This window comes from Bos indicus, chromosome 7 (assembly GCF_029378745.1).
Source record: "Bos indicus isolate NIAB-ARS_2022 breed Sahiwal x Tharparkar chromosome 7, NIAB-ARS_B.indTharparkar_mat_pri_1.0, whole genome shotgun sequence".
Taxonomy (NCBI): domain Eukaryota; kingdom Metazoa; phylum Chordata; class Mammalia; order Artiodactyla; family Bovidae; genus Bos; species Bos indicus.
In genome coordinates, this window is record NC_091766.1 from 97845146 (window position 1) to 97871600 (window position 26455).

At 34.3% G+C, this 26455-nt stretch overlaps 1 protein-coding gene across 4 annotated transcripts in view; it reads right to left on the minus strand.

The window, feature by feature from the left end:
* Positions 1 to 273: 273 nt before the first annotated feature.
* CHD1 (chromodomain helicase DNA binding protein 1) overlaps positions 274 to 26455 on the minus strand; it is a 75645-nt gene continuing 49463 nt past the window's right edge. For 2 of the 4 annotated variants that reach the window (XM_070794061.1, XM_070794063.1), the window contains 15 exons: positions 26272 to 26448; positions 23135 to 23295; positions 21828 to 21869; positions 21016 to 21146; positions 19768 to 19906; positions 19400 to 19550; positions 17986 to 18108; positions 17062 to 17190; positions 16355 to 16618; positions 15868 to 16008; positions 13837 to 14015; positions 6447 to 6543; positions 5446 to 5497; positions 4511 to 4721; positions 274 to 3074 (listed from right to left, as the gene is read on the minus strand). In XM_070794061.1, the coding sequence (XP_070650162.1) occupies positions 2729 to 3074; positions 4511 to 4721; positions 5446 to 5497; positions 6447 to 6543; positions 13837 to 14015; positions 15868 to 16008; positions 16355 to 16618; positions 17062 to 17190; positions 17986 to 18108; positions 19400 to 19550; positions 19768 to 19906; positions 21016 to 21146; positions 21828 to 21869; positions 23135 to 23295; positions 26272 to 26448 (2343 nt within the window). In that variant the 3' untranslated portion in view covers positions 274 to 2728. The remainder of the gene's footprint in view (positions 3075 to 4510; positions 4722 to 5445; positions 5498 to 6446; positions 6544 to 13836; positions 14016 to 15867; positions 16009 to 16354; positions 16619 to 17061; positions 17191 to 17985; positions 18109 to 19399; positions 19551 to 19767; positions 19907 to 21015; positions 21147 to 21827; positions 21870 to 23134; positions 23296 to 26271; positions 26449 to 26455) is intronic. The other 2 variants (XM_070794064.1, XM_070794065.1) reach the window with 2 other exon arrangements.

Here is a 26455-nt window from a genome sequence, read left to right on the forward strand (position 1 = left end):
GTATATTCTGGATAAAGCTCAAGGAAATGAAATCTGGGTAAACCAACATATAATCTACACAAACCTTCCATTAGTTAACCTCAAAGACAGAGCTCAAGAGAAATTACATTTGTAGTCTACATTTTATGCAACTTCAAAGGTTCTCATTTTATTAACCCACTCACTCTGAAATTAACAAACGAATCATTCACACTCGTTTTTCACAGCTTTCCAGTCTGAAAATTATTTTCTAAGATACCCTAAACAAAGAATATTTTCTTTATACGCAGACCATTGCTTTTAATAAGAATCATTTATTGTATATTTTTAAGGTGGAGGATTAATTAGTACAGTACTATGCATAACCTCATTCTTAAAAAATTAAACACAAATGAATAAAAATGGCAAATCAGAATGAGCATGTAAAAAGACAAAAATTAGGCATATTTTTATAGAGAATGTTTCCTGTCATACGTATGTACTGATGTTTTTCTCCATTTTGTCTTTTAAAATGTATGGCTTGTTCCTTTTCTACGTAATTGTTGATTCTTACAAATAATGAACATATTTGCCATCAACTAATAAATGTTACATACAGTTGTAGATTTTTCATTCAACTCAGCTGATTAGTTGCCTGAAATACTCAACATAGCACTGTTAAGAAAGCTAAGAGTCCATTTCATTTGTCTCAAAAATGTAGTATTGAGTTATGAAATTTTCACAATAGGATATATTGCGAATGTCCCAGCTACAGAGTGATGAATGGAAAATGTCAACCCTGATCTGTTAGCTGTATTAATATGACTTTAATAAGCATTACAAATTTTTTATTAAATGTTATATTGTGGAATAAAGTAATCATTTATACTAATAGTGGAAAAAATAACTTACAAAAACGTATACCAGCATTAAATTGTTTTATCACTTTTATAAAAATTGAGTTATTCCACAAGTTATCTGACATACCAGGAAATGACATTCAAGATAACTATCTAAACAGGAATCACTGCTGTTAAAAAAGGGTTGGGGGGATATAGAAGCTCTGTTTAGTACACATAGTGTAAATTTTAGACCTAACTGGATAAAAGGAAAATATTAAAAATATATCTATAGACAAATATCTGTACATCATTCCCACAGCTAATCTACAGACACATTTAAGAATATTATAGGAATATATCAATATACTTATATTTGTCAAAGTTAAGGTTCAAATGTGTTATATCACAGCACACATCCAAGAGTGTATGCCACAAGATTTAAAAATTCCCACTGAATATAACAAAATAAAAAAAAAATCTGTAAATAAATATAAGGCATTCTAAAATAATATCTGCAGAAAATCAAGAGTCCAGCGAAGATTTCTATTATCTAAATTTTACTTCATATATTCATATATTCTTCAAAATAGATTTAATTGTAGTGCCACAAATTAACAATGTTCAACTGCTTACCAAAATACTCTTTTCTGGAAACTAAATGTTAGTATTAAAAAAAAAGAAGTTAGGTGCTTGAGGGAATAAGAATGCAGCAGAAAATTACAGGAGCCCACATATCCTTTTTCTTAAATTTAATTTGTCATATATAAGGTTTTTATATACAATCAGTGTGCATTGTAACAGTTTTTATTAAAAGTCAATCAAGTTTATCTAAAATGTTACCTGGCTGCATAGCACATTTGACATTATTGCCCACATGAAAGGAAAACAAATGGATTTACAATAACTTTTGGCCTTTTGGATTCTGGAAGTGTTCAGAGACCTACCCTTTTAAACCAAATGCATCTGAAAAAAATGTTTCCAGAGCATGCAGTTTAGATTTTACAGATCATCTCACCATTCTGATACACAATATTGACTAAAAAAGGGAAAAGGAAAGAAATAACATGTATCTAATAAAATAGTCAATATAAAAAGGACTATAATGGAATTAAGTGGCCCCTTTCCCCATTTTTTTACATTCTAAACAATGATTCCATCGAGATAAATCATTAAAAAGTGTTATTACACTGATATATATATATATATATATATATTTAAACAATAAGAAGGCCTGAGTTGGTAGGGAAAGGAACAGTCAAAAAAAGCCTGAGAAGGGGAAGGAAGTAAGGAAAGCTCATTTAATTCATTTACAATAATTTACAGCCATTGTTTGTGTGTGTGTAAAAAGGCATAATAATAGATCACAAACAGGAAATTCCTGGCTATTTTACAGATATAAGTACAGAATTTAAATATTCAAGCTTGTGATGAAAAGCGGCAAGGTGGTCGCAGTGTACAATGTAAACAAGTAGCTTTGGAAAGTGAATAAAGTCCTTGAGCGTGTTTTCTTTATTAAGAAAAGAACTCTCTTTCATTCCTTCCTGAAACATGATCACAGGTAAGAGTAAAGTTCATATACAAACATAATTTAAATGGACGTCAGTCTAAAATCACTGACTTAAAAACAGTTTTATCCAGCCTACATGGAAGGGCAGTGTTGAGGTCCCTGTAATAGTAAACATTTTCCATTTCTTTAAAAAAGAAAAAAAATAGTACTACAATATTTGTAGTACAGTGCAGCATAATCCTTAAATATAAAAATATTTTCTCTTCTGTTGGGATAATAGACCTTGCATCCTGGAAAGAAGTAACAATACTGCTACTGACAGAAGATCTGTTTATATCTTTCAAGTCATGTAAGGCAATTACTGTGTTGGTTTATGATATATGGCTAAAAGAAAAGTCCAGAAAGACAGTATCAGTTTTCGTTATGTTTTCCGACTACTCCAGGTATGCTCAGGTGTACTTTTGTGTTCAATTGAGTGTTCAAATGGAGATCTGGAGCCATAAGGAGACCTCTGGTCTAGTGGAGATCTGGGACCACTACTGGAAGCTCTATGGTCCATCTGCCAATCTGAGTGATACCTATAATCCCTGGAAGATTTATGGTGTGTATATTCAGAACTTGATCGATGGTCTGAATGTAACCGATGATCTGAATGAGAACGATGATCAGAATGAGTTCTGTCTTTTAAACTTCCTTCCAGATTTGATCTGTGGTCTCTACTCCTGTGATCATCCAGTTTTCTGTGTTTCTCTCTATCACTGTAATATCTAATAAAAGAGAAATCAGGAATTTTAAATTAGCAATGCTAATTAATGTTTCCAAATAAATCTTATTAAAAATAAAACAAAAATAATGCATATTTCTAATTCTATACAAATTCAGTGTTTCATCATAAAATTTCGTGAGTTCATTAAAAATCACTGAAAAATTATCTCTGCATGTCTTTGGAAAAACTATTCCATTCATAAAACTAAAGTGAAACCATACAAAGCACTTCAGATGGCATCTAACTTCACATGGCCATTTAAGATTGGTTGCTACTTTTTCTTCTGTGCATCATTTGTATTTAATGCATCTTTATTGGAACTAATTAATTAGAATTAAGACAACTATATCCATCTAAAATACCCTTGAAATCAAAGCCTTTTGAGTCTGCAGCAGGAAAAATAAATAAAAACCTCTAAAACAGTCTATGAAATATATCTATAAAAGAGAACTTTTATTGGTTGGTGATGCCTATTGAAAGCTTCCTTAATCTGATTATTTATATAGGAAGACCTGATATACAAATCATTGTGAAATTTACTCCACACATAAGCATGTGGCAGTCTGCTAAAAATTTATGGGAGTTTAATGAAAAGTAATTTCTAAGATGTTAGCCTTTTCAAATAAAATACATCAAATATAATTTAATGTTTTTTTGTTCACAAAAGGTCCTTATTATAAGCAATATAAACTGTTATGCAAGTCTGTGAAATTATAAACATATACCACTACAAATATGGCTTTTCTTTCTCACTGTGTGCTTTTCTAAGTTTATAATGTGGCTGTGCGTCTCAGAAGAAATTTTAGTGAGCACAACTAAAATACAAACAAACCTATTAATTTCTTAATTTCTGATCTTTTACTCTTTTCGGTATTTTTATTTGGTTTATTAAATGAAAATATCCCCTTATCAACAGGAGTAAAATGTATTCTGTTATTATATTCCAGTTGTTTACTACTTAGACTTTAAAAAAACAATATGTGGAGAAAACTTCGTGATTTCAGGACTATCTTCAGATTGCTTTGATTAAATTTAACCTCAATGAGTTGTTTTCACATAAATTAATTATTCAAACAAAAATTAGGTTTTTTTAATGCAATGGAATGTAGAATTCACCATCGCACTTCAGCCACAGTTCATCAATCTTTTATTTTACCTCACTATATTTTGAAAGGTATTTTAGCCCATATTCGCCAAACCAACAATGAATCCCATGACTAATTATAGAACTCCCTACACTAAATATTTTCTTATTGTATACTCTGACCTTAAATTTATAATTAAAAACCCATTTTTATAGAGAGATTTATTTTTTCTTATTTAACCTTTATTTTACATGAGACGTGTTCTGATTACCTGAAAACTGAATTGGTCAATAAAGTCAAACACAACAAATAAAGACATCAATATGCAAAATTTTAAAATTGTCAAGTTTACCTGCTGTCTTGCTTGTAGTGATCCCAATCACGATGATCTTTACCATTACTAAAAGAAGAATAAGGTCTCTTCCTAGAGTCACTTTTCTTGTACGAATCTCCCTGATGTCGGTCTTTATGATGATCATGATATTGAGATAAGTGTCTATCAGACGAATAACTGTCCCTGCTGCTGTCATCATGATTTGTATTCTCTTTTAATCTTTCTACATCTGTTAAGATAAAAGTGTCCAACCTCTGTTAATGACTTAAAAAAATACATGGTAAACAAAATAATTTAATTGCTAGATTATAAGAACTCCTGTTTCAGCTCCAACCAACGAAAGTGAGAAAGTCAAAGTGTTAGTCACTCACTCCTGTCCGACCCCATGGACTGCAGCCAACCAGGCTCCTCTGTCCATTGGATTCTCCAGGCCAGAATACTGGAGTGAGTAGCCATTCCCTTCTCCAGGGGGATCGTGCCAACACAGGGACTGAACCTGAGTCTCCTGTAATGCAGGCGGATTCTTGACTGTCCAGTTCCCAAATACAAGCAGTTAAAGCATTTAGAAAATAGTTTATAAAAAGTCATACTAAGGCTTATGAATAGGTTTACTTTAATCTGAAATGTGAAGAATCACAACAAAAAATTTAAGGTCCATTTCCTTCTCAGACTATACTTTTATGACTCTTGCACAGAGCAATTAATCACTCAATTAATCTAACTAACTAATCTGTTAATACTCCAAATAATTTTTTTGAAATATGTTCAACAATTCTATATTTTTTAGAAACTGGTAATAGTGATTTATGAAAAGTTAATAAGCTAAAAAGGATTATTAAGATACTAAATTTAACATGGGCATATATCATCAAAAACACCGCACCCTCCCAGCAAAAAAAAAAAAGACCAGTTTTTAAACTGACTTTCCAAAACAATTAACAAGACTGACTTACCTGGATTTCTAATCACTTGCGTATTCAAGCTGCTGTTCTGGTCATTATTCTGCTAAAATAAATACACATATGTAAGAATCTTTTAAGTGGCGTCAAACAACATTGTAAAACATGAAAAAGAAAATCCTGATGCTAAAAGAAGGTCTCCTCTATTAGAATCTATAAATGTAACATTAACAGATATTTTTTAAAAGCAGAAACTATGGGTCCTATGACTTTTTTTTAAAAAAAAAAACAAAATAACTTTAGACTTAGAGAAAAGCTGCAGAAATAGTACTGAGAGTTCCCATATGCTTTTTACCAGTTTCTCCTAATTTTAATGTTTCTTATATAACCACAGTATAATAATCAAACCTAAAAAATTTATACTTTAGTACAATACTCTTAACTGAACTACAGACTTTATTAAGATTTCACATTTTTCCACTAAGGTTCTTTTTCTCCAGAACCCAATCTGGGACTCAGGTCCTCTTTGTTTCCTCCAATCTGGGACAGTTTTCTTGTCTTCTAAGACCTTGACACTTGATGAGTACTAGACAGTTACGGAGTATTTCTCAACTGGGGTTTATGGGATATTTTCTCATGATTTGACTCATGAGATTCCTTTTTGCCAAGAATTCCACAAAGTGATGTACCTTTTTCAGTACACAATACAGGGGGTTCATGGTGTCACTATGTCTTATGACTGGTGACATTAATCTTAACTGCTTGTTTAAGGCAGCTAAGGCAGGTTTCTCCTCTACAAAGCTATGATTTTTCTCTTTGTAATCAGTAAAGATCTTGGAGGAGATACTTTCAGACTATGCTAGTGTCTTGTTTTCTTGCCCACTAATTTTTAGCTTTCCTTGGAAGCTCTCACCTGCAGCAATTTTTACTGTGGTATTAATACTTTAGTAGAGATTTTCTATTTCCCTTATTCCTTCTACATTTATTAGCTGAATTCTTGTATAAGGAAGAATATCTGTTTTAATTACATAAAGAAAAATGATGCATTTACTTACCTGGGATTCCTGCCGTTTTTTAATAGCATGCTTATATAATTTATGTAATTTTCTTGCATCGAACTCAGTAAACTTAGATACAAAAATCCACAGGTTTCTAGAAGAATAAAAGGCAAATTAGTCTGATTGAAAATACTTAGTTTTTAATGAAATCCCTTTAGTATACACAGAAACACACACATCTTAGCCCTCTCTGGAAAAAAGTCTCAGGATATTATTTCTAGCATTAAAAAAAAAGAAACCAACAAAAAAACCTTCGTAAGTGGATAAGATTCCCAATAAAACTAGACAGTGTTAACTTTTACTTCTCTTCCAAATTCCTTCATTTTATAGTTTCCGGATTTGAAGATTTGAAACTAAAGAGAAGTAAACTTACAAATTAGGAAGGGATTCATATTATGTTTCAGATTAGATATAAAAGGAATAAACTATGTTAGTAGTTCAAGTAAAATATCATCAGAAAACATGGATTAAGCTTGTGAAAGAGAAGTCCTGAATAATGCATTAAAAGGCTTCTGTCATTTTATAATTGTGATGTAATGGTCATAAGAGTAACATGATCAGACACTGTAAGCCCAGGACAGTATACCATGTTTACGCCTCTCTTCCCATCCCAATGCTGGGATTAGGATTAGTAATTGACCATGGTATTCCTTCACAAATTCAGATGCAGTCTTTGGATTCGTCTCAACAGAGCTTCTTCAGAGCCACTACAAATCAGTGACATGTGAATTGAAGTCTGTCTGCCATCACTATAAAAGTAATAATTTCATATATTTACAATTTTTCTTGACCCTCTAGCTTTCCAGTAGGTATGTTAAAGATTTTGAATCTTGCGTACATAAACAGAGTAAAGAAATTACTAAAGAGCCAACGATGGAGGTTTAGTGGACTACCTAACATCAATATCTTTACTGAGTTCAAGCAACAGATTTTAAGTGATTTTTTTTTTTGGCTGTGCTGGGTCTTCGTTGCTACGTGGGCTATTCTCTAGTTACGGTGAATGGGGGCTAGTCTTTAGTTGTGACAGGTGCGCTTCCCACTGCAGTGGGTTCTTGTTACAGAGCCACGGGGCCTAGGTGTGCAGGCTTCAGCAGTTGTGGCACACGGGCTCGGCGCAGATGCGGTTCTCGGGCTCTAGAGCATGGGCTCAATAGCTGTGGCGCACGGGCTTAGTTGCGCCAAGGCCATGTTGGATCTTCCTGGATCAGGGATTGAACTCATGTTTCCTGCACTGGCAGGTGTATTCTTTACCACTGAGGCACAAGTCCACATTTATGTGATTTTTAAAAAAATAATAAAACCCTGTATGTGTGAATAATGACTTCCCCAAAGAAAGTCATCTCTCAGCAATAGTACAGAAGAAAGTCTAAAAAAGCAAAAATCCTTAGCTAGAAAATAACTTTTCTCATTCCTTTTTATGGGAGAAATAAAATTATACAGCACTTAATTTGGGTATTTCTTAATAGCCAAGACGTATTTCTCTCAACTACCAAGCATCAATTGCCCAGGACTACAAAACATACACTGTCAGGAAGTCTTCAATGAGCTAACTGTGTAAAGTACCTAACCTGCACCATCCTTCAGTTAGGCACAGTCAGATGTAGCAGAAAATTTTTAAAATAAACAAATGGGGTAATGAGACTAAGTGACTAGGTAAGGCCAAAGGACAAGGTTTCTAATTCTTTTTCCACTAAGATCAAACATTCGCAGCCTTTTGATTTTGAACACAGATATGTGTGAAGAGCTGCTTGCTTGTAAACTACTAAATTGCTAAATGTTAATAAATTCTGGAAATCAGAAATCTGTGTCATGCAATAACTACAAAATTATCCCAGCATATGTGCATACAGAGATGGATAACTGGTGATTTCTAAAAGAATTCTTAGCAGTGTTGTTAAGTCAGATGTGGCTTTCTCAAGTGCTTTCGTTTCTTTTTTAATTTAGTTTGGAACAGCTGTTTGCTTAACTGCAATATAAGATGATACCTATTCTTCATCAATATTTGGGTCTATAATTTTACAAAAACTACAAAAATGTATTGCAATTTAAAGAGCAGTCACTCAAACCCTTATATTTAATGTGCATATATATGTGTAATATTCTCAAAATTTGTTTCTCTAGTAATACTTCATATAGCCTGTAAATTTTGGCTACTTAAGTAAAATATGCAGCATATTAACAAGGCTTATCAAGTTATCAAGACTAATATTAGCAGGCTAATTTAAATTAATGGAACATTTTCATAATACACATGCGTAACTATTTTGTTAATTTTTCAACATGAAAATTTTCATACATCCAAAGATACAAAAGAACTTTACAATGATCACCCATATACTTAACACCTAGATTCTCTTATTAGCATTTTATTGTGCCTGCTTCATCACATATCATTCCATATAGCCATCCCTCTCAATTGCTCTAATTTTTGTTTGCATTTCAAAGAAAAAGTATAGGTATCAGTGTATCTCCCCCTAAACACTTCATTAAGTAGAGTCAATATTACTCAGCTTTTTTATTTGAACATTCTTTAGACAATACTATTCTCTGTAATCAATTATCAATGAAATGAAAGAAAGAAAAAATAGCTAATATCAAGTCATGAAAGATATCAGATAGCGGTTGGGAAAATCAAACCATTCAACAACTTCAATACTAAATATATTAAAATCTTTGTAATTTATATACTAGTTAGCCAAATCCTATTTTTATCCATTGTTTGACATTAAACTAAAACAGCTTATTTTGAAATTAAAATATATAAAAAAGCAACTGATAAAAAAATGGGCAGAGAACCTGAGTATTTTTCTAAAGAAGACATACAAATGGCTGACAGTACATGAAAAGACGCTCAATATCACTAATCATCAGGGAAATGCAAATCAGAGCCAAAACGAGATGTATTACTTCACACCTAACAGCTATTGTAAAAAAGGAAAAACAAGTGTTGGCCAGGATGTGGAGGAAATGGGGCCCTCATGCACTGTTGCTGGGAATATAAATTGGTATGGTCACTATGGAAAACAGCATGTAGGTTCCTCAAAAAATTAAAAATAGAACTACCATATGATCCAACAATTCCACTCCTCTGTACTTCTTTGAAGGAAATGAAAACACTAATTCAGAAAGATATATGCACCCCAAAGTTCACTGTGGCATTATTTTACAAAAGCCAAGACAAAGAAGCAACCTAAGTGTCCATCCATAGATGGATGAATAAAGAAGTAGAATTCTCTCTCTCGCACGTGCGCACGCACGCACACACACACACACACACACACACACACACACACACACAGAAATATTACGCAGACATAAAAGGAATACAACCTTGCCATTTAGGACAACATGGACGGACTCCAGTTGGGTAGAACATACAACAGAAACAGACTCACAGAGAACAAACTGTGGCTGCCAGAGGGCACGTGCACAAGTGCATGAGTGAGACAGGTGAAGGGCATTAAGAGTACAAACTACCAGTTACAAGATGAATACATCACTGGGATGTAACATACAGCACACGGAATAGAGTCAATAGTATAAAACTGTATGGTACCTAATCTATAAAACTATCGAATCATGATGTTGTATACCTGAAACTAACAGTGGAAGTCAACTATACTTTAATAAAGTAAAATGCAAGTTTTGTCTTGTTTAAAAATAAATGAAATTAAAATTGTGACTAATGTTATTGGGTTCTATTAATGTATAAAGTACTTGAGTTATTCATTAAAGATAATGAGCACATTCTAGTTTTCATTTTGTTGTTTATTACAACAAAAGGCTAAAAAGAATCAGCATGTCTTTATGTTCCCCCTCCCCACGAGTATCAGCATGTCTTTAAGTTTTTAAGAATACTGTGTTAGGGAAATAGTCATCAGAAGATATTGAAATGTTCACTATAGGTATGACATTAACCTTGAAATAAAATTTATAAGCAAACTTCAGTTCAGTTCAGTTTGGTCGCTCAGTAGTGTCTGAGTCTTTTCAACCCCATAGACTGCAGCACACCAGGCTTCCCTGTCCACCACAGGGACAACCTTGAAATGAAATCCATAGCAGCTGAGAAAATTCAACTAGCCCTTAAATGAATTTATCAACTATTGCCATTCTAGAGTGAAAAGAGTAAAGAGATAGGGAATTAATAAACTGTGTTTTTGTTAGTAATTTCTCTTTAAAAATATCTTTTCTGTAGAAAAAAATCTAGTTGAAATTAGATTCTGGTCCTAATTATAATCACCTGCTAAACTGTGTGATCTTGGGCAAAACTCCAGACCTGGAGCTAGTGCAAGAGTGAGTGCCTTGTTAAAGCTCGCGCTACACGCCTCCTCTGCCATACCCCAGGTCCTAGCCCTTCAAGGTGGTTTACCTGAGTCCATTTTTTTTTCTTCTGTAAAGTGGAACTAATAACTGTCAAGACTTCCTGAACAGAGCATTTTTAAAGGGATCTTAGAATGAAGCATAGGAAAGTACAAGTGAAACACAAATATGCATTATTACGCTTATCACTAGATTACAAGTGATTTTTAAATAAAAAACTAAAACTAGTGTTGTATTTCCTCATCAACTATTCACGTTTATATACAAGCCAAAATACTTGTATATAAACATCCGTAAGAAATAAAGCAGGTTATAAAATTATGGTTACTATGAAAATTTGCTTAAAGTATAATCATGGATCAAGTCTCTATCTTTACAATTGCAGGTAAGGTCTTGATAGTTCTTCCTTTTGTAGAATCAGTAACTGTAGCTGTGTTCTGTGGGGTGGAGTGGGGGCAGGGTCAGGTGATCAGAAGTTCAACCTTTAATACAAGGGACTCTTATCCTTGCTTCTACATTTTCCCCCAATTTTTCTCCAAGACAGCAGAGTAAAAACTAATTTGCTTTTGAAATATTTCTCAGTTAGGGTCTTTCTGTTCTCCTTTACCATTTAAGGGAATCTGGTAATAATCAGAGGCAGTGGCAGCATGAATACGTACCAAGGAATATGAAATCAAGGTAGATGAGAGTGGGAGGGAAAACAAAACTCAAGTTGCCCAGCTGTGTAGAAAGAGGAATAAAGCCTTGGAAGTTAAGGGTGAACACAAAAGTCTCTTGGCTATTTGGTCTCTCTTCTTTTAGAGGTTTTTTCCTCCCCCTTTCCTAGTAACTAAACAGGAAGTAACTACTTGTATTAGTCAACATGTAATTTCAACAAGATGCTGTTCATTTCTAATCTAAAAAGCCAGTAAAATCGATACTCTGCCTTCTTCATAAACTTAAAAATCTAAACTCTAATTACATGAAGGTTTAAAAACTGGTATATAGTACACAAGTTATTTTCAGAGAGAAACTAAGCTCCTGTTACACTAAAGGCAGGAAATAATTTTAATATAATCCTTTAATTAAATTCAGTTTTAAAGATAACTCACTGCATTTCTTTTATTTTCTAATTTTATCTCAAACAACAATCAAGATATCAATATGTTCAGGAGTCAATGACACAGAAAATTTAACTTTGGCTCTTAAATATGAAAAGACAGAGAATGTGACTATATTCTCACTTAATCCTGGTATATATAGTCGAACTCCTACTGTATTCCTATCCTGTAGTTCTGTACTTTAGAGGTCACTGTATGAGTAGGTAAGAGTTTGAGAAAAATGGAATAATCTCTTTTATGGTATTTAGGAAAGCAATAAGCTCTAGTATATATACTCCAATCATAAATAAAATATTAAACTAGACACTATGAATACAGTACTTGAGAATGACTGCCTCTCATTCCTCATAAAAGGGCTTCCCTGGTAGCTCATGTGGTAAAGAATCTGCCTGAAATGCAGAAGACCTGGGTTCGATACCTGGGTCGGGAAGACCCGTGGGAAGGGATAGGCTACCCACTGCAGTATTCTTGACTGAAGAATTCCATGGGCAGAGGAGCCTGGAAGGACTCAGTCCATGGGGTCGCAAACAGTCAAACATGACTGACTAATACAGACACACTCTTCATAAAAATCTTTAATTATTCTTCAGTAACTGAAAAATATGCAGTCTTAGCATTTTACAGGTGATAATACTGGGGGCTCATACATAGTGGTAACTGTTCAAGGTCATAAAGTCAAAAATTAGGCAAGTTGCAACTAACTATGCATGTCTTGTGATCCAACCACAGTGACCACTCCACGTCATTACAGGCACATGGCTTTAGACTCTACTACGTCCACGCAAGGCTTCAGTTTCTTTAGACATAAGCTCAGCTTCACTTGTTTACAAAAGCCTTGTGATCATTATCAACTTCCTATCTCCTCTTTCTAAAATGAGTCCTGGTTGAGTTTAAGAAGGGGATAAGGATAGTTTTCTTTTTAATTTAGTGAAATCATAATGCCTCCTGCAGAAATGTGTCATGAAAATGTTTTGTTTTGATATGCAGCTGCACTGCATGTAGCAAAGAAATCAGTAGGTTAATAAACAGTTGTCAATAACTGTGAGTTTGTGCTCATTTTATTGTTTTCCTAGCCTGTCTAGTAGTCTGGCTTAACAGTGACCTGGATTTGGTAATCATTAAGTGATTAATACCACTTACCACATTATAGTATCACTTATCACATCATATCATAGTTCAGATTTATGATTTTAAGATCAAATGTGTTGCTGCTACTTCTAAAATGAAGGGGAAAATAGAGTCTGCATTTTACACTGCTTGAGGACATTTATTTTTACAAGGCTTTACAGTCATACTGAGAAGATGAACTGCTAAATTTATGTAACAAATTGGCATACCAACATTTGAGGATATTACTGAGAATAATTTGGTAAATTGGGGAAATTTTTAAGAATAAAATGCAATCTGAATTTTAACAAAACACTTTTCACTATTTATTTAAAGGCAGAGATGCCACCTGTGGTTTTTCATTATGCATAATTAAGGAATCACTTATTTATAAAACATTTTAAAGGAAAAAAATGAAAACATCCAGCCTCCCTCTGTAAACATTCTGTGACCTAAACTTCAGGAGGTGAAAAAGAAACTGAAATGCAAGAGACAAACAGTGAAGTGAAGCTGCTCAGTCATGTCCAACTCCTTGGAATTCTCCAGTCCAAAATACTGGAGTGGGTAGCCTTGCCCTTCTCCAGGGTGTCTTCCCGACCCAGGGATCGAACCCAGGCCTCCCACATTACAGGAGGATTCTTAACCAGCTGAGTCACAAGGGAAGCCCAAGAATACTGAAGTGGGTAGCCTATCCCTTCTCTAGCAGATCTTCCTGACCCAGGAATCAAACCAGGGTCTCCTGCATTGCAGGTGGATTCCTTACCAGCTGAGCTATCAGGGAAGCCCTAAACACAAGTAAGAGACAAATAGACGGTTACACAATTACAAATTTAACACGTCCTGAAAAATACGTCACTTACTTTCTCCACTGCTTGATTTGTTCAGGATTTGTATACTCTTTCAGACATTCTGTGATATGGTCTCCGATTTTTATCAAGCACTGTCTAGTATGTTCCAGTTGTTCTCTTTCCGAAAGGCCTCTCTCAGGCCTATCAAGCTGCTTCAATGCTGCTTTGACAGGCCTCATCCTCTCTTTACACTTAAATAGGAACAGAAGAGCAGAACTACGTATTAAAGGCATGAATTCAACACAGAGCTACTTCTTCCAGTGATACTTACATGAGTAAATGTAGCATGAAATGAGTGTTAAACCTCACCTCACAGCTCTTAAATGTCAAGAGTTTTCCCCTCAGACTTTATTCAGAAAGCAAGGTTTTCCATTATCATTTAAAAATCAATCTTTGTGTAAGTAAAAGCCTTGGATTTTACTTAAACTTTTTACAAAAGCAGTTACTTTCTACACTGTAGCACACCATTCTAAACAGTTTTAATGTTAAAAGATAAAATATTTCAGAGTATAACTTAAATATTCTATATTGGCTCTAATACAGAATAAAATGTAAAAGAAACTTTATATAATACACTGGCAAAGCTATAACTTCAATATAGCTACAAGTATAAACTGTCTATTCTTCTAATTCCTTAGGACAAAACAAAGTAGCTAATGATGAATTTTGCTGCTATCCTATTGCAGGTAGTCAGGGATGTCAGGGTGTTTGATAGAAACTAATCTTTTCCTTGGCCTACATATCACTAGAATGCTAGTAAAAGGACAACATACCATTCAATAATGGACAACTGTACCATTCAATAAAGTCCAATTTATGTAATAAAAACTATCAACCTTGTACCAAAACCAGACTAAAAATATTGCTAGAAAATCAAACTACATATAAATTTTATTGTATATAAATGCAAAAACAACTTTAAATTTTATAGTAACTATATCCATGAGTAGCAAGTAGGGTTACTTCTGGGTATGCAAGGATGGGTCAACTACAGACGGTATATTTAGTTGACCTAATGCCACCATTTATTTGAAAAACAGAAATCCTCACATCCCTGCTGTGAAGGCCTTTCTTATAATCAGGTGTCTACCTTATATGTGAAAATCTGTTTCTGAGTACTTTATTGTTTTATTGACCTATTTCTTCATATCAGTTGGGAAACTTTCCATCTTTTGTCAGACATAATTTAAATAACACTGGGAACACTGGGAATTGTGTATTCTATAGTTAAAATTAGAACTCAGCCAAGCCTGACTTTTTTAAAAAGGGAAAACATTTGTTTTCTAATTTTTACGTTATTCATATTTGTTCTCTACATTTTCTATTTCTTGTTCAATTTTGGTAGTTTATATTCGCTGCTCAGACTCAGCTGGGTGCATGCTCAGTTGCATCCAACTCTGCAATGCTGCACACTGTAGCCAGCCAGGCTCCTCTGTCCCTGGGATCCAGGTTAAGAATACTGGAGTGGGTTGTCATTTCCTTCTTCAGGGGATCTTCCCAACCCAGGGACTGAACCTGCATCTCCTGTGTCTCCTGCATTGGCAGGCAGATTCTTTACCACTGCACAAACCTGGGAAGCCCCTTGTAGGCTGAACACATACTATATTCTACACATTGTTCCAGACCCAGAAAATAGAGCAGTAAATAAAATGAAGACCCTGCTTTTATGGAGCTTGTACTCCAGTAGGAGAATAGAGCCAACAAATAAACAAGACATAGTGTTTAAAATGGTGACAACTATGATTTAAAAAAAAAGTAAGACACGGCAGGGAGCTTTCTACCTTATATAAGATTTCAGACAAGGGTAATGTTTGAGCAGATATCTAAAGAAAACGAAGGAGTAAGCCATTTCAAGCAAAGGGAAGAGCAAGTAAAAACATCCTATAACTTGTCTGACATGTTCAAGGAACAGAAAGAACTCCAGTACTATGAAATGCAGTACTATCAAATTCAAATACATCTCTAAATTTAAAGTTTTAAAAGATGAATATAAACTCAAATGTTACAGGTATTTTTCAAATAACCAGAAACTTTACTACTTACAATGCTGAATGTCTTCTGATCCAGCTCTTCAGATTCTTCCGCTATGGGCACTGGTTCACCACCTGCGGTGATGTGAACTGGAGCATCCAACACCGAAGATTTCTTAGATCTTTCCTTGCTTTCAGACTTGGATTCACTCAGCTGGTGAAAGGAGAAAACAAATACACAACAACAAAGGCAAAAGTGATTAACACCTCCAGAAGACAATTTACTCTCACTGTAGTCTATCAAGTTTATTCACATTTAACAGTCTTACGTATTCTATCTTTTCCCCACTTGGGAAAACCAAAAATAAAGCTATCCTATGATGTTACTTATTAGGTAAGGCATCTAAAAAAGGATTTAAACCTGTTTTCTACTCTACTAGATATGCCTATGTATTTTTAAAGAACTCAGTTATTAACTGGGCTGACAGGCAGTTTATTCTCCTAAAATGTAAATATGCTGATTGTGTCACTTTCTAAATTTTATATTATGATTTGCATACCTTTTCTTCTTTTATGTCTTTTTCTTTCTGTATAGCTTCTTTTACTTTGTTTTCTCTTTTCTCTTTAAAATCTTTTTCCTTTATATCTTTCTTATCCTCTTTTTCTTTTATCTCCCTTTTAAGTTCTCTTTTATTTTCCTTTTCTTTTGCTTCCCTCTTTTCTTCTGGTTCCTTCTTTATACAAACATCTGGCTCAGTTTTTTCTTCACTGTCTCTTTCTGTTTTAATTTTTTTGTTTGGATGTTTCACAGAAGTGATTTCATCCTGAAAAGTGCAAGTATGGCCAATGTATTACTAACCAAATCTTGACAAAGACTAATTTCTTTTCTTTGCATGACTACTGATTGCATGTATGTGGATTCTGAGAAAAATAATCCAGAATCCCATTAGTAATGATACATGCAATAAAAACTAAGATAAGCCAATCCCATTCAAAATTCATAACAAAATGAGACAATGTCTTCAAATGGCAAATGTTTGAAAAGGAAGGACCTTCGCTCTCTCCCTTTAGTGACAGATGATATTCTACTGGATGGCAGAATTCTATTCTATAAATGAAACTACACAACAAACTATAAAAAAGGACTTCAGTATCTAGCAGTAAAATTTTAAGCCTAAGTTCAAATTTCAAATGTAAAGCATACTGAAAACATGCCATGTGCCCTTTTCTATAGATAACAGGTTGCTTTTCTAAAACACATTCTTACCTTATCATCATCTTCATCAGACTTATCTGAGGGCAAGGGAGAAGAATCACTCTTTATTTCCTCTTTCACTTTTATAGACTTCATTGCTTTATTCTTCTTAGCTCTTGCTTTTCGCCTTTTTGAACCTCCCTAAAAATAATTATTTTTATTCTCACCAACCCCACAGATTCCATTAAAAAATCTTAAATACTAAATCTATGATGCTAAAAGAACACACATTCCTACCCAATCCTTAGTCTGTTGGTACACCAATCTTAGAAATTATCAACAAAAGTGATATAGCTTAATCAAATGCAAATTAATCTGAATAAATGCTAACCAACTGTAATTATTCCTTAAAAAAAAAAAAAAAGAGTAGAGAGAAGTAGGAAGGCTGTTCACAATCCTAAATTATTGTCTTCAGCTAAACAATGCCACCAGAGATAGCATTAGAAATTATTTTAAATAGTACAGAGGTAGTTATTGACACTGTGGTCACAGGTAAACTTTCAAAGGTTGCTTTAGTTTCCAATCACCTCTCTTTTACTGCCTTTTTCCTTCTTTTGTGGAACACAATCAATAAATAAGCTTGGTGATCTTCAATACTTCTATTCCTTAAGCTGCCCAATGTCTCCAAATCCAATTACTGCCCTGTCTCCAGTAATGGAGGCTTGACCTCTCAAAAAACACCCCATTTCACTCCAAAAGTTGCTCCCATACTAAATACTAGGAAAAAAGAGATTCTTCTTCTGAAAGACATGACTCACTGGAGTTTCAACATGAATGCTGTTAAGGCAAAATACTACCGTATTCAAACAAAGCTACTAAATTACAGATAAACACAATGATGAGCCCATGTTAACCACAGGAATCCAGGGTGATGGGGTAAACTAGGTTTATCTTATCCAAAAGTAAAGTGCTCTTAAGCATCATATTTTAACTTACTGCACCAGAAAGCCTCTGAGCTTCTTTTTTTGCAAGATCTCTACTAAGTAATTTGATGAGGTAGTCTGCACGTGTCTGTAATTGTTTTGCTTGTGGTTTTTTATCAGGATCATCTGGAAGAATCTGAAAAGCAATTAATTTTTTCATCTTGTCTTTAATAAATAACATGAGAAATAATAATCATTTAAAAATGCCTTCTCAAAAAAAAATAAAATAAAAATGCCTTCTCAAAAAAAAAACACATATAATGTGCTGGCAAGTTACAAATCTTAAAAGAATAAACAACATTGAATGCAAAATACATTTTTTATACCTATGCCACAAAGATTTCTTTCTCTAGAAATGAATTCTAAATACACAAGAAAATTATCCCTCTATTCATAAAGAGATTACATAGTATGAGGTTAGAAATTTCTTTCAAATACATAATGGTGTATTAGCAGTCAGTGTCATTAAAATCATAGTATTCTTAGATTTCCTTCCTTCTAAACAGTGTATTTAACTATGAAGTATACAAAAATACCTAGAATATAAAGTATCATCCATCTAGAAGATGGCACTGTGAGAAACCTTTTGCAATGAAAATATAAACTAATTTTGCTTCATAGTAGCAAATGACAAATAGCTGAAGGTTCCCAATTGTCCATGAAGTAAAATATAAAAAGATGAATTATAAGAATTGGGCAAGCTTTCAGTGTTTCCCAATCCAGGCAAAGAAATGATTATAACAACTGTGTGCTGTGTTGTGTCAGTGGTGTCCAGCTCTTTGTGATCCCACGGACTGTAGCCCGCCAGGCTCCTCTGTCCATGGGGATTCTCCAGGCAAGAATACTGGAGTGGGTTGCCATGTCCTCCTCGAGGGGATCTTCCCAACACAGGGATTGAACCTGGGTCTCCTGTATTGCAGGCAGATTCTTTACCATCTGAGCCACCAAGGAAGCCCAAGAATACTGGAGTTTGTAGCCTATCTCTTCTAGGGGAACTTCCCGACCGAGGAATTGAACTGGAGTCTCCTCAATTGCAGGTGGATTCTTTACTAGCTGAGCTACCAGGGAAGCCCATAACAAGTGTGGTAGCATCAAATCACCAAAAATCCTCAACACTGGTATTCAAATATATACGCACACACACTCACAAAACAATCCTTTTCTGCTCTTGATTAATATAGATGGTTAATGATTAAATGAGAGGCTTACTTTTTAACCTGATACTGTGAAAATAACAGAAACAAAATTTCAGAGGTAAAGCAGATAGACATCATTTAAATTCAATCCCTTCATGAAAACCGAATTCCAAAGAAGCCAAGATCACAAAGCTAACTTTCCTGACCCCGAGCTGACTTTATTTCTAATATAATTTAAAAGCAAAAATTCAATTTAACAAGAATGGTCAACAGAATCAAGTATTGCAGTACCTTGTGTGTCAGACTGAGGTCAGGATCCATTTTAATCATCTCCCAGCTTCCATATCCATATTCGTAGATACCAATTAACAAATTGGAATCATCTTCTTTGCCCCAGTCTATATCAAAATGAGCTGCCTTCGTGTGGCATGGGATGATATACCTATCATTAAAGTTAACAACCACTGTCAGGTTTATAATTGCCTCATTAAAAATTTTGAAAACCACGTTTGATCATTAGAACTTCAAAATATTGCGCTTTATTTTATTTTTAAAAACATTTCATTCAAATTGGCCATGGAATAAAAACCACTTCTAACATACACTCATGTCCAAATTATTGAGTAACAAGTATTTTACAGCAGAAAAAAATAACTCACTGCTTTCTTTCTTCTGGATCTGAAGGAATGGATTTGTGCAGCGGTATTAATTCTTCTTCATGGGAGATGACCAGCTTGGCATTCACCTGTACACCTGATATTCGGAATGTTGGGCCCTTTACTTTTCCAAGTCTACCACCTATATTTGGAAAAGAATATCAAAAAGTATAAAATATATAATTCCACAAAATACAAAGCAATGTATGTTATTACTTATATAAAAAAGTAGTAGTATTTATTTACCTATTATTTTTAAGTATTACTTATTTGCATTAACGGGAGAGGCTTGCTGGCAAACCTTAAATTTCACTCTAAGTCTTTTCACTACATACTAGTGATTATAATACAGCGCAAGAGGATTCACAAAAAGCATTTCACATACTACAGCAAACACATGTACTGTGCTGTGCTCAGTTATCAGTCATGCCCAACTCTTGGACTGTAGCCCCCAGGGACTGTAGCCCGCCAGGCTCCTTTGTACATGAGATTTTTCAGGCAAGAATACTGGAGTGGGTTGCCGTTTCCTCCTCCAGGGGATCTTTCTGACCCAGGAATCTAACCTGCACACCTCCTCAGTCTCCTGCATTGGCAGGCGGGTTCTTTACCACTGCACGACCTGGGATGAACATGTCAGTCATTCTAAATAAGAGTTCCAGTATGATTTTTTTTCAGTACATCTCATTATTGAATCTTATCTAAGATGAATTACAAAGTATAATGAAGTAACTATGTTAAAACCAATATCACATGTGTATACTTATAATATCTCATCTATACTATAGTAAAAATACAGTAAAGAACCCACCTGCCAATGCAGGAGACATAAGAGACATGAGTTTGACTCCTGGGTCAGGAAGATCCCCTGAGGAGGGCATGGCAACCCACTCCAGTATTGCCTGGAGAATCCCATGGACAGAGAAGCCTGGCAGGCTACAGTCCACAGGGTTGCAAGGAGTCGGACACAACTGAAGTGACTTTGCATATATACTAAAAATACAGTAGAACTAACAATTTCTGATGTTACCTCCCAGCAAGAAAATATACCAGGCAGATAGTTTCTATTGCCTTCAATAATACAGTTCTGTTCCCCATTTTCTATTACCCGGAAATGGCCTTACTTTGTTTTATAAAGCATCTTTTAAGACTAATATATAGGTAACTTAAGACATACTATCAACCAAATTCAATAAAAGCAGATTTCAACAATTCCATTTCTCTTTCTTTAAATCACTTTCATTTTAATATCACCTGTTCGTTCTGTTCCTGAAGAGCTGTCCTTTAAAGCTTTAATGCAACCATTATGCACCAATTCTCCTAGTCGTCTGAGGTCTGTCTCTGACTTATCAACTAATTCAGCATCTCGAGCAATTGCATCTAATCTGTAATAAAATAATACAATTTTCAGGTAAATGCAGGAAAAAATGAGGCCATTTAACATACGTAAGAGTAAAGTTCTATAATTTTTTATTACTAGACACTAAGCAGATAATATAAATAATGATAAATGTTCAAAACATTTTTTTCTTCATCTAAAATAATTATGTAAGTATTCCATTGTAACCTCATACAGGTCCTCTCAAAATAAAATAGAAAATATCCCATTTTAAGGTGGAGTTTGGGGGAGAAAAATAGAATTAATCCAATTTGAGTCTCTGACACTCTATACCTGAGATAGTAGTTACAGCAGTTATTGAGAATAACTGATAAGTCTGGTCTCTGAAGTCAGAGGCTAGGTTAGCAACTTAGCCTCTCTATGGATGAATCTGCTATTTTTATAAGATTGTAAGGAAAAGGTAAGAAAAAGCATTTGAAAAGTATAATTATAAAAATGCAAATGTTTTATAATCCATGTATTTTATAGAAAACATTTGTAGATAAAATTTTAGAGACCAGAAAGAATAAAGGATAGTACTAAAACACTTTAAAAAATCTATTTGAAATTTGCTTTTTACAGGCTAATTTTGTAAAAACTTGTTGCAGAAAATTTAAGAATAGTATAAATAAAACTGATAGCATGTGACACATTCTGTAATTCTATTGAGAATGACAAATTTATTTACCTTTCCAGAGGGCCACCAAATTTCTTGTAACTCTTGATAAACCTAACAGAAAATAACGGGTTTAAATGTGGGCTTCACTATTTGTTACAAAATAGATATACAGAAATAATACTTGTTAGTGTAAATATTATCAATAATTCAAGGCACTATTACTAACAAAAATGAATAAGCTATGCTAGAATAAAAATGTTAAGAGGTTAGATATCAATAAAGATAAGACATATTTTAACACCCAGGATGATATTTAGAAACCAATATAAATAAAACAATAGAAGCTAAATTTTATTTTAGAAATTACTTTATTATTTTCACAGGACAAAAAAGGTTCAAGGCTATCAGAGGAAGTGTCTCCAGAATTCTCAATCATATTACACCACCTCACATTTCAAGTGTTGATAAAAATTTACTGAATATAGTTTTAAATCAGATATATGGCATTATACCAACAGTGGAAAAATAAGTATTACTTAGGAACAAAGCTACCCAAGTGGTTGATGGATGAGGGAAAATATCCAGGAAAAGTAGAAGTTGCATTGTCTCTTCAACTAAAGACAGAAAGTCCAGCAAATCAGGTGGCCATAAAAGTACCCTAAATAAAATCTAACATATATTTAGTTTTCTGGTAGAAAAAAATAAGGAAGAACTTTATCAGACAGGTCTATGATTTAAAAGAAATGAGTTACAATAGTTTGAAAGAAACAACAAACTCTGAAAATACAACAATGAACAACCTTTCACAAATTTCATACACAAAAATATTACACAGTAAACAAAATAAGCTGTTATCCCATCTTCCATAAATAAAGCTGTGTATATATATATAAATAAATATATTTTGAAAGAAAACTACAATTTATCTGTAAGGCCAATCTTACCTCAGTTCCTATTTGGACATATCAAACACTTTTAACATGGTTATTTTCAAAAACCAATCACCCCACTGTAAAAAAACTAGAAAAATATGGAACTAAATTACTCCCACATAAAGAGTAATGTTGGGAGTCATATACAGTGAGAATTTTTAATAAATATTGTATTGAAGTATACGTTCATCATTCAAAAGGACCACTATTCTGAACCACATTAATAAAACCAAAATAATTTAGCAGTCCAAATAGAGTAACAATAAATAACACAGCATAGATGCCAAACTCATCTTTTACTCATACCAACCAAAATCAGAACCACCCAATCCCCACACAATTATATTTGCCTCTTCTAAAACTTTATGTTTTGTGGAGTTTCTGTTTTAATTTTACCCCCTATTAAAACCAAGCTGAAGTAAAAATGGTCTTATGTCATCTTACCGCCGAATTTCTGCATCACTAAATCCTTTAATATTTTCCCGAGGGATAGTTCGTGGTCTTCCACGTTTCTTTGGCCTTTTTCTTTCTGATATTGAATCACTATCAGATCCAGAGTATCTCCTACTTCTACTGCGCCTCCCTTCACTTCCATTGAAACTAATCTGGAATTTGAAAACAAAATTTTGCCCATGTTTAGGTAAAACAGGCTTCTGTTTTAAGAGCAACGAAAGTATTATGATTGACAAAATTAACATGTACATATAAAAAATATTCTATAAACAGAATTAAAAAGCAAAAAAAACTCCAAAAAATACAGCAGATTAACGTCAAAGAGTTATATTAATAGTCTTAATGCTTAGAACATTCTCGTAAACCAGCAGGAAAATATCCATAGTCCTTTTGTAAAAATATGTGAAAGGTTATTAACAGTGATTAATTAAATAACAAACAGAATTATACAACTTCCTGGTATATTTTTAAAAACATGAATTAAAGTAACAATGCAGTGTAATTAAAGTTACTCCATCAACTTGACCAATACTCACTAATACTAGCCAATACTGGTACTGGTAATGAAAAACAGAGTCAAACACCTCTGATGGGTATTTATACAACAGGCAATTTGATATTGCATCAAACGTCTTAAAAATGATCATTCTGCTAACCCAGCAATATCATTCCTATTTTTCGTGATAGCAGAAATAAAAAGGAACACTAGCCAATAAAGCCATTTTTATCATAAAAGTAAAAAAATCTAATCTACAAAACATTAACTTCTATTACACACATCAAATCGCAAGGCAATCTAATAGGATAAAAGTAAGGAAACACAGATTGTAAGAGGTGGAAGTTGAACACTGGCTTACTTGTGAAGAGGATGAATGGTAGACGTCAAGTACCACACAAGAAGATAAGAGAAAAGTCAGCTAACATTTGCTAAAGACTGAGCTGCCATGAGAAGAGAGGATTCCTAGGGACAAAAGACACAGGGAGAACCTGCACCCACCCACTCGCAGGCACTTCACAAACCTCCACCAACTCACACCAGGGGCTCATGAGAAAGACTGGAAATGGGGCTGGAAATTAGAGAAAACTTTCCCTCATGGTGAAGGCCTGGAGAAAGAGAGTCACCTTTGAGGGGACAGTCAGGAAGCCTGGCCAGATCTTTCTCACCTACAGAACTGAGGACACAGAAAGACCTAATATGCTTGTAGGAAAAGAAAAACCAAACCTGGCAGGGCAGAGTCTGGGGTGTGTTCATTTGCCTCAGACTCAAAATTTAAGGAGATAACAAAAAATTCAACAATCAAGACATAATCTTGAAATACAACAGTATTCTAAAAAATCAGAAGCTAATGCAAAGTTTTTCCTCTTGCCACAGGACCCAATATAGCTTGGCATGGCACTACCATTTAATATGCTACCATTATTTAAAAATCTAACACTCTGTTCATTTGAGCCATAAAACAAACACCAACAAATTTCTAAAAATTCGTATCATACAGGGTATGTTCTCTGACCATAAGAGAATTAAAATAGAAATCAACAATGAAGACCCCTGGAAAAATCCCCCAAATGTCTGAAAACTAAACAACACACTTCTTAAAAAACCTATGGGTTACAGAGGAAGTCACAAAAGATATTAGAAAGTATTTTGAAATAAATGAAAACGAGATCACAACAAATTCAAAATTTAGGAAATTCAGAAAAGGCAGTGGTTAATGGAAGTTTGCAGCATCAAATGCAAATGTTGGGACTTTTGGTGGTCCAGAGTTTGTGTCTACCAGTGCAGGGGGCACAGGTTCGATTCCTGGTTCAAGAAGATTCCATACGCAATGGGCCAAGTGGCACAACTCCTGAAGCCCAAGCACCCTAGAGCCTGTGGTCCACAACAAGAGAAGCCACCACCACGAGAAGCCCGTGCACTGCGACAAAGGGGGAAGAGCCTGAGAGCAACAAAGACCCAGCACAGCATACATACATACATACACTCACGGGGCACAGAAAAAGCAGGACCTTAAAAAAAAGCTACTAGAAAAGGAAAGTCTTAATGATCTAAGCTTTTATCTTTAGACACTTATAAGGAGAGCAAAAGAAGGAAGAAAGAAAAAAAAAACAGAAATCAATGAAACTTAAAATAGAAAAATAAAAAAATAAAACCAAAAGGTGGCTCTTTGAAAAGATGAATAAAATTAACCTCTAGCTAGAACGATCAAGAAAAAAAAATGCCAATCAGTTCAGTTCATTTGCTCAGTTGTGACCAACTCTTTGTGATCCCATGGACCGCAGCATGCCAGGCCTCCCTGTCCATCACCAACTCCCGGAGTTTACTCAATCTCATGTCCATTGAATCAGTGATGCCATCCAACCATCTCATCCTCTGTCATCCCCTTCTCCTCCCGCCTTCAATCTTTCCCAGCATCGGGGTCTTTTCAAATGAGTCGTTTCTTCGCATCAGGTGGCCAAAGTATTGGAGTTTCAGCTGCAACATCAGTCCTTCCAATGAACACTCAGAAGTGATCTCCTTTAGGATGGACTGGTTGGATCTCCTTGCAGTCCAAGGGACTCTCAAGAGTCTTCTCCATAGTTCAAAAGCATCAATTCTTCAGCACTCAGATTTATTCACACCCCAACTCTCATATCCATACATGATTACTGGGAAAACCATAGCCTTGACTAGACAGACCTTTGTTGGCAAAGTAATGTCTCTGCTTTTTAATATGCTGTCTAGGTTGGTCATAATTTTTCTTCCAAGGAGTAAGTGTCTTTTAATTTCGTTAACAGAATGAAAAAAAGGGAAATCACTAAATATCCTATAAACACTAAAAGGATAGTATGGGGGTATTATTATGAATAACTTTATGCCCCATAAACTCAACAACTTGGATAAAATGAACAAAGTTCTTGAAACAACCAACCACACTCATTTGAAAAATATATTGATAGTTGTATATTTATAAAATTTAGGTTATAGTTAAGAAGGAACACTTTCCAACTAATTTTATGAGACAAGCATTATTAAATCCGAGGAAGTCATTACAAGAAAAGAAGTACCAGTATTTCTCATAAAAGAGGTAGTCCAAGAGTAAATAAATACTCTTTATAGTACAGAAACAGCTTTTAAATTAAAAAGTCACCTGTTTTGCACAGTTTCTCATTCTGGGGAGCATATAAATTTCTTCAAGTTCCTTTTGTCTTTCCTCTTCTTCTAATCGCCGTCTTTGATCTTCAGGAATGATTTCTTCCCAGTTCTTTGAATTTCTTTCAGGCTCCAACTCAATATCATCCTCATCCATATTTGAAAAGTTGGCCACCTGATAA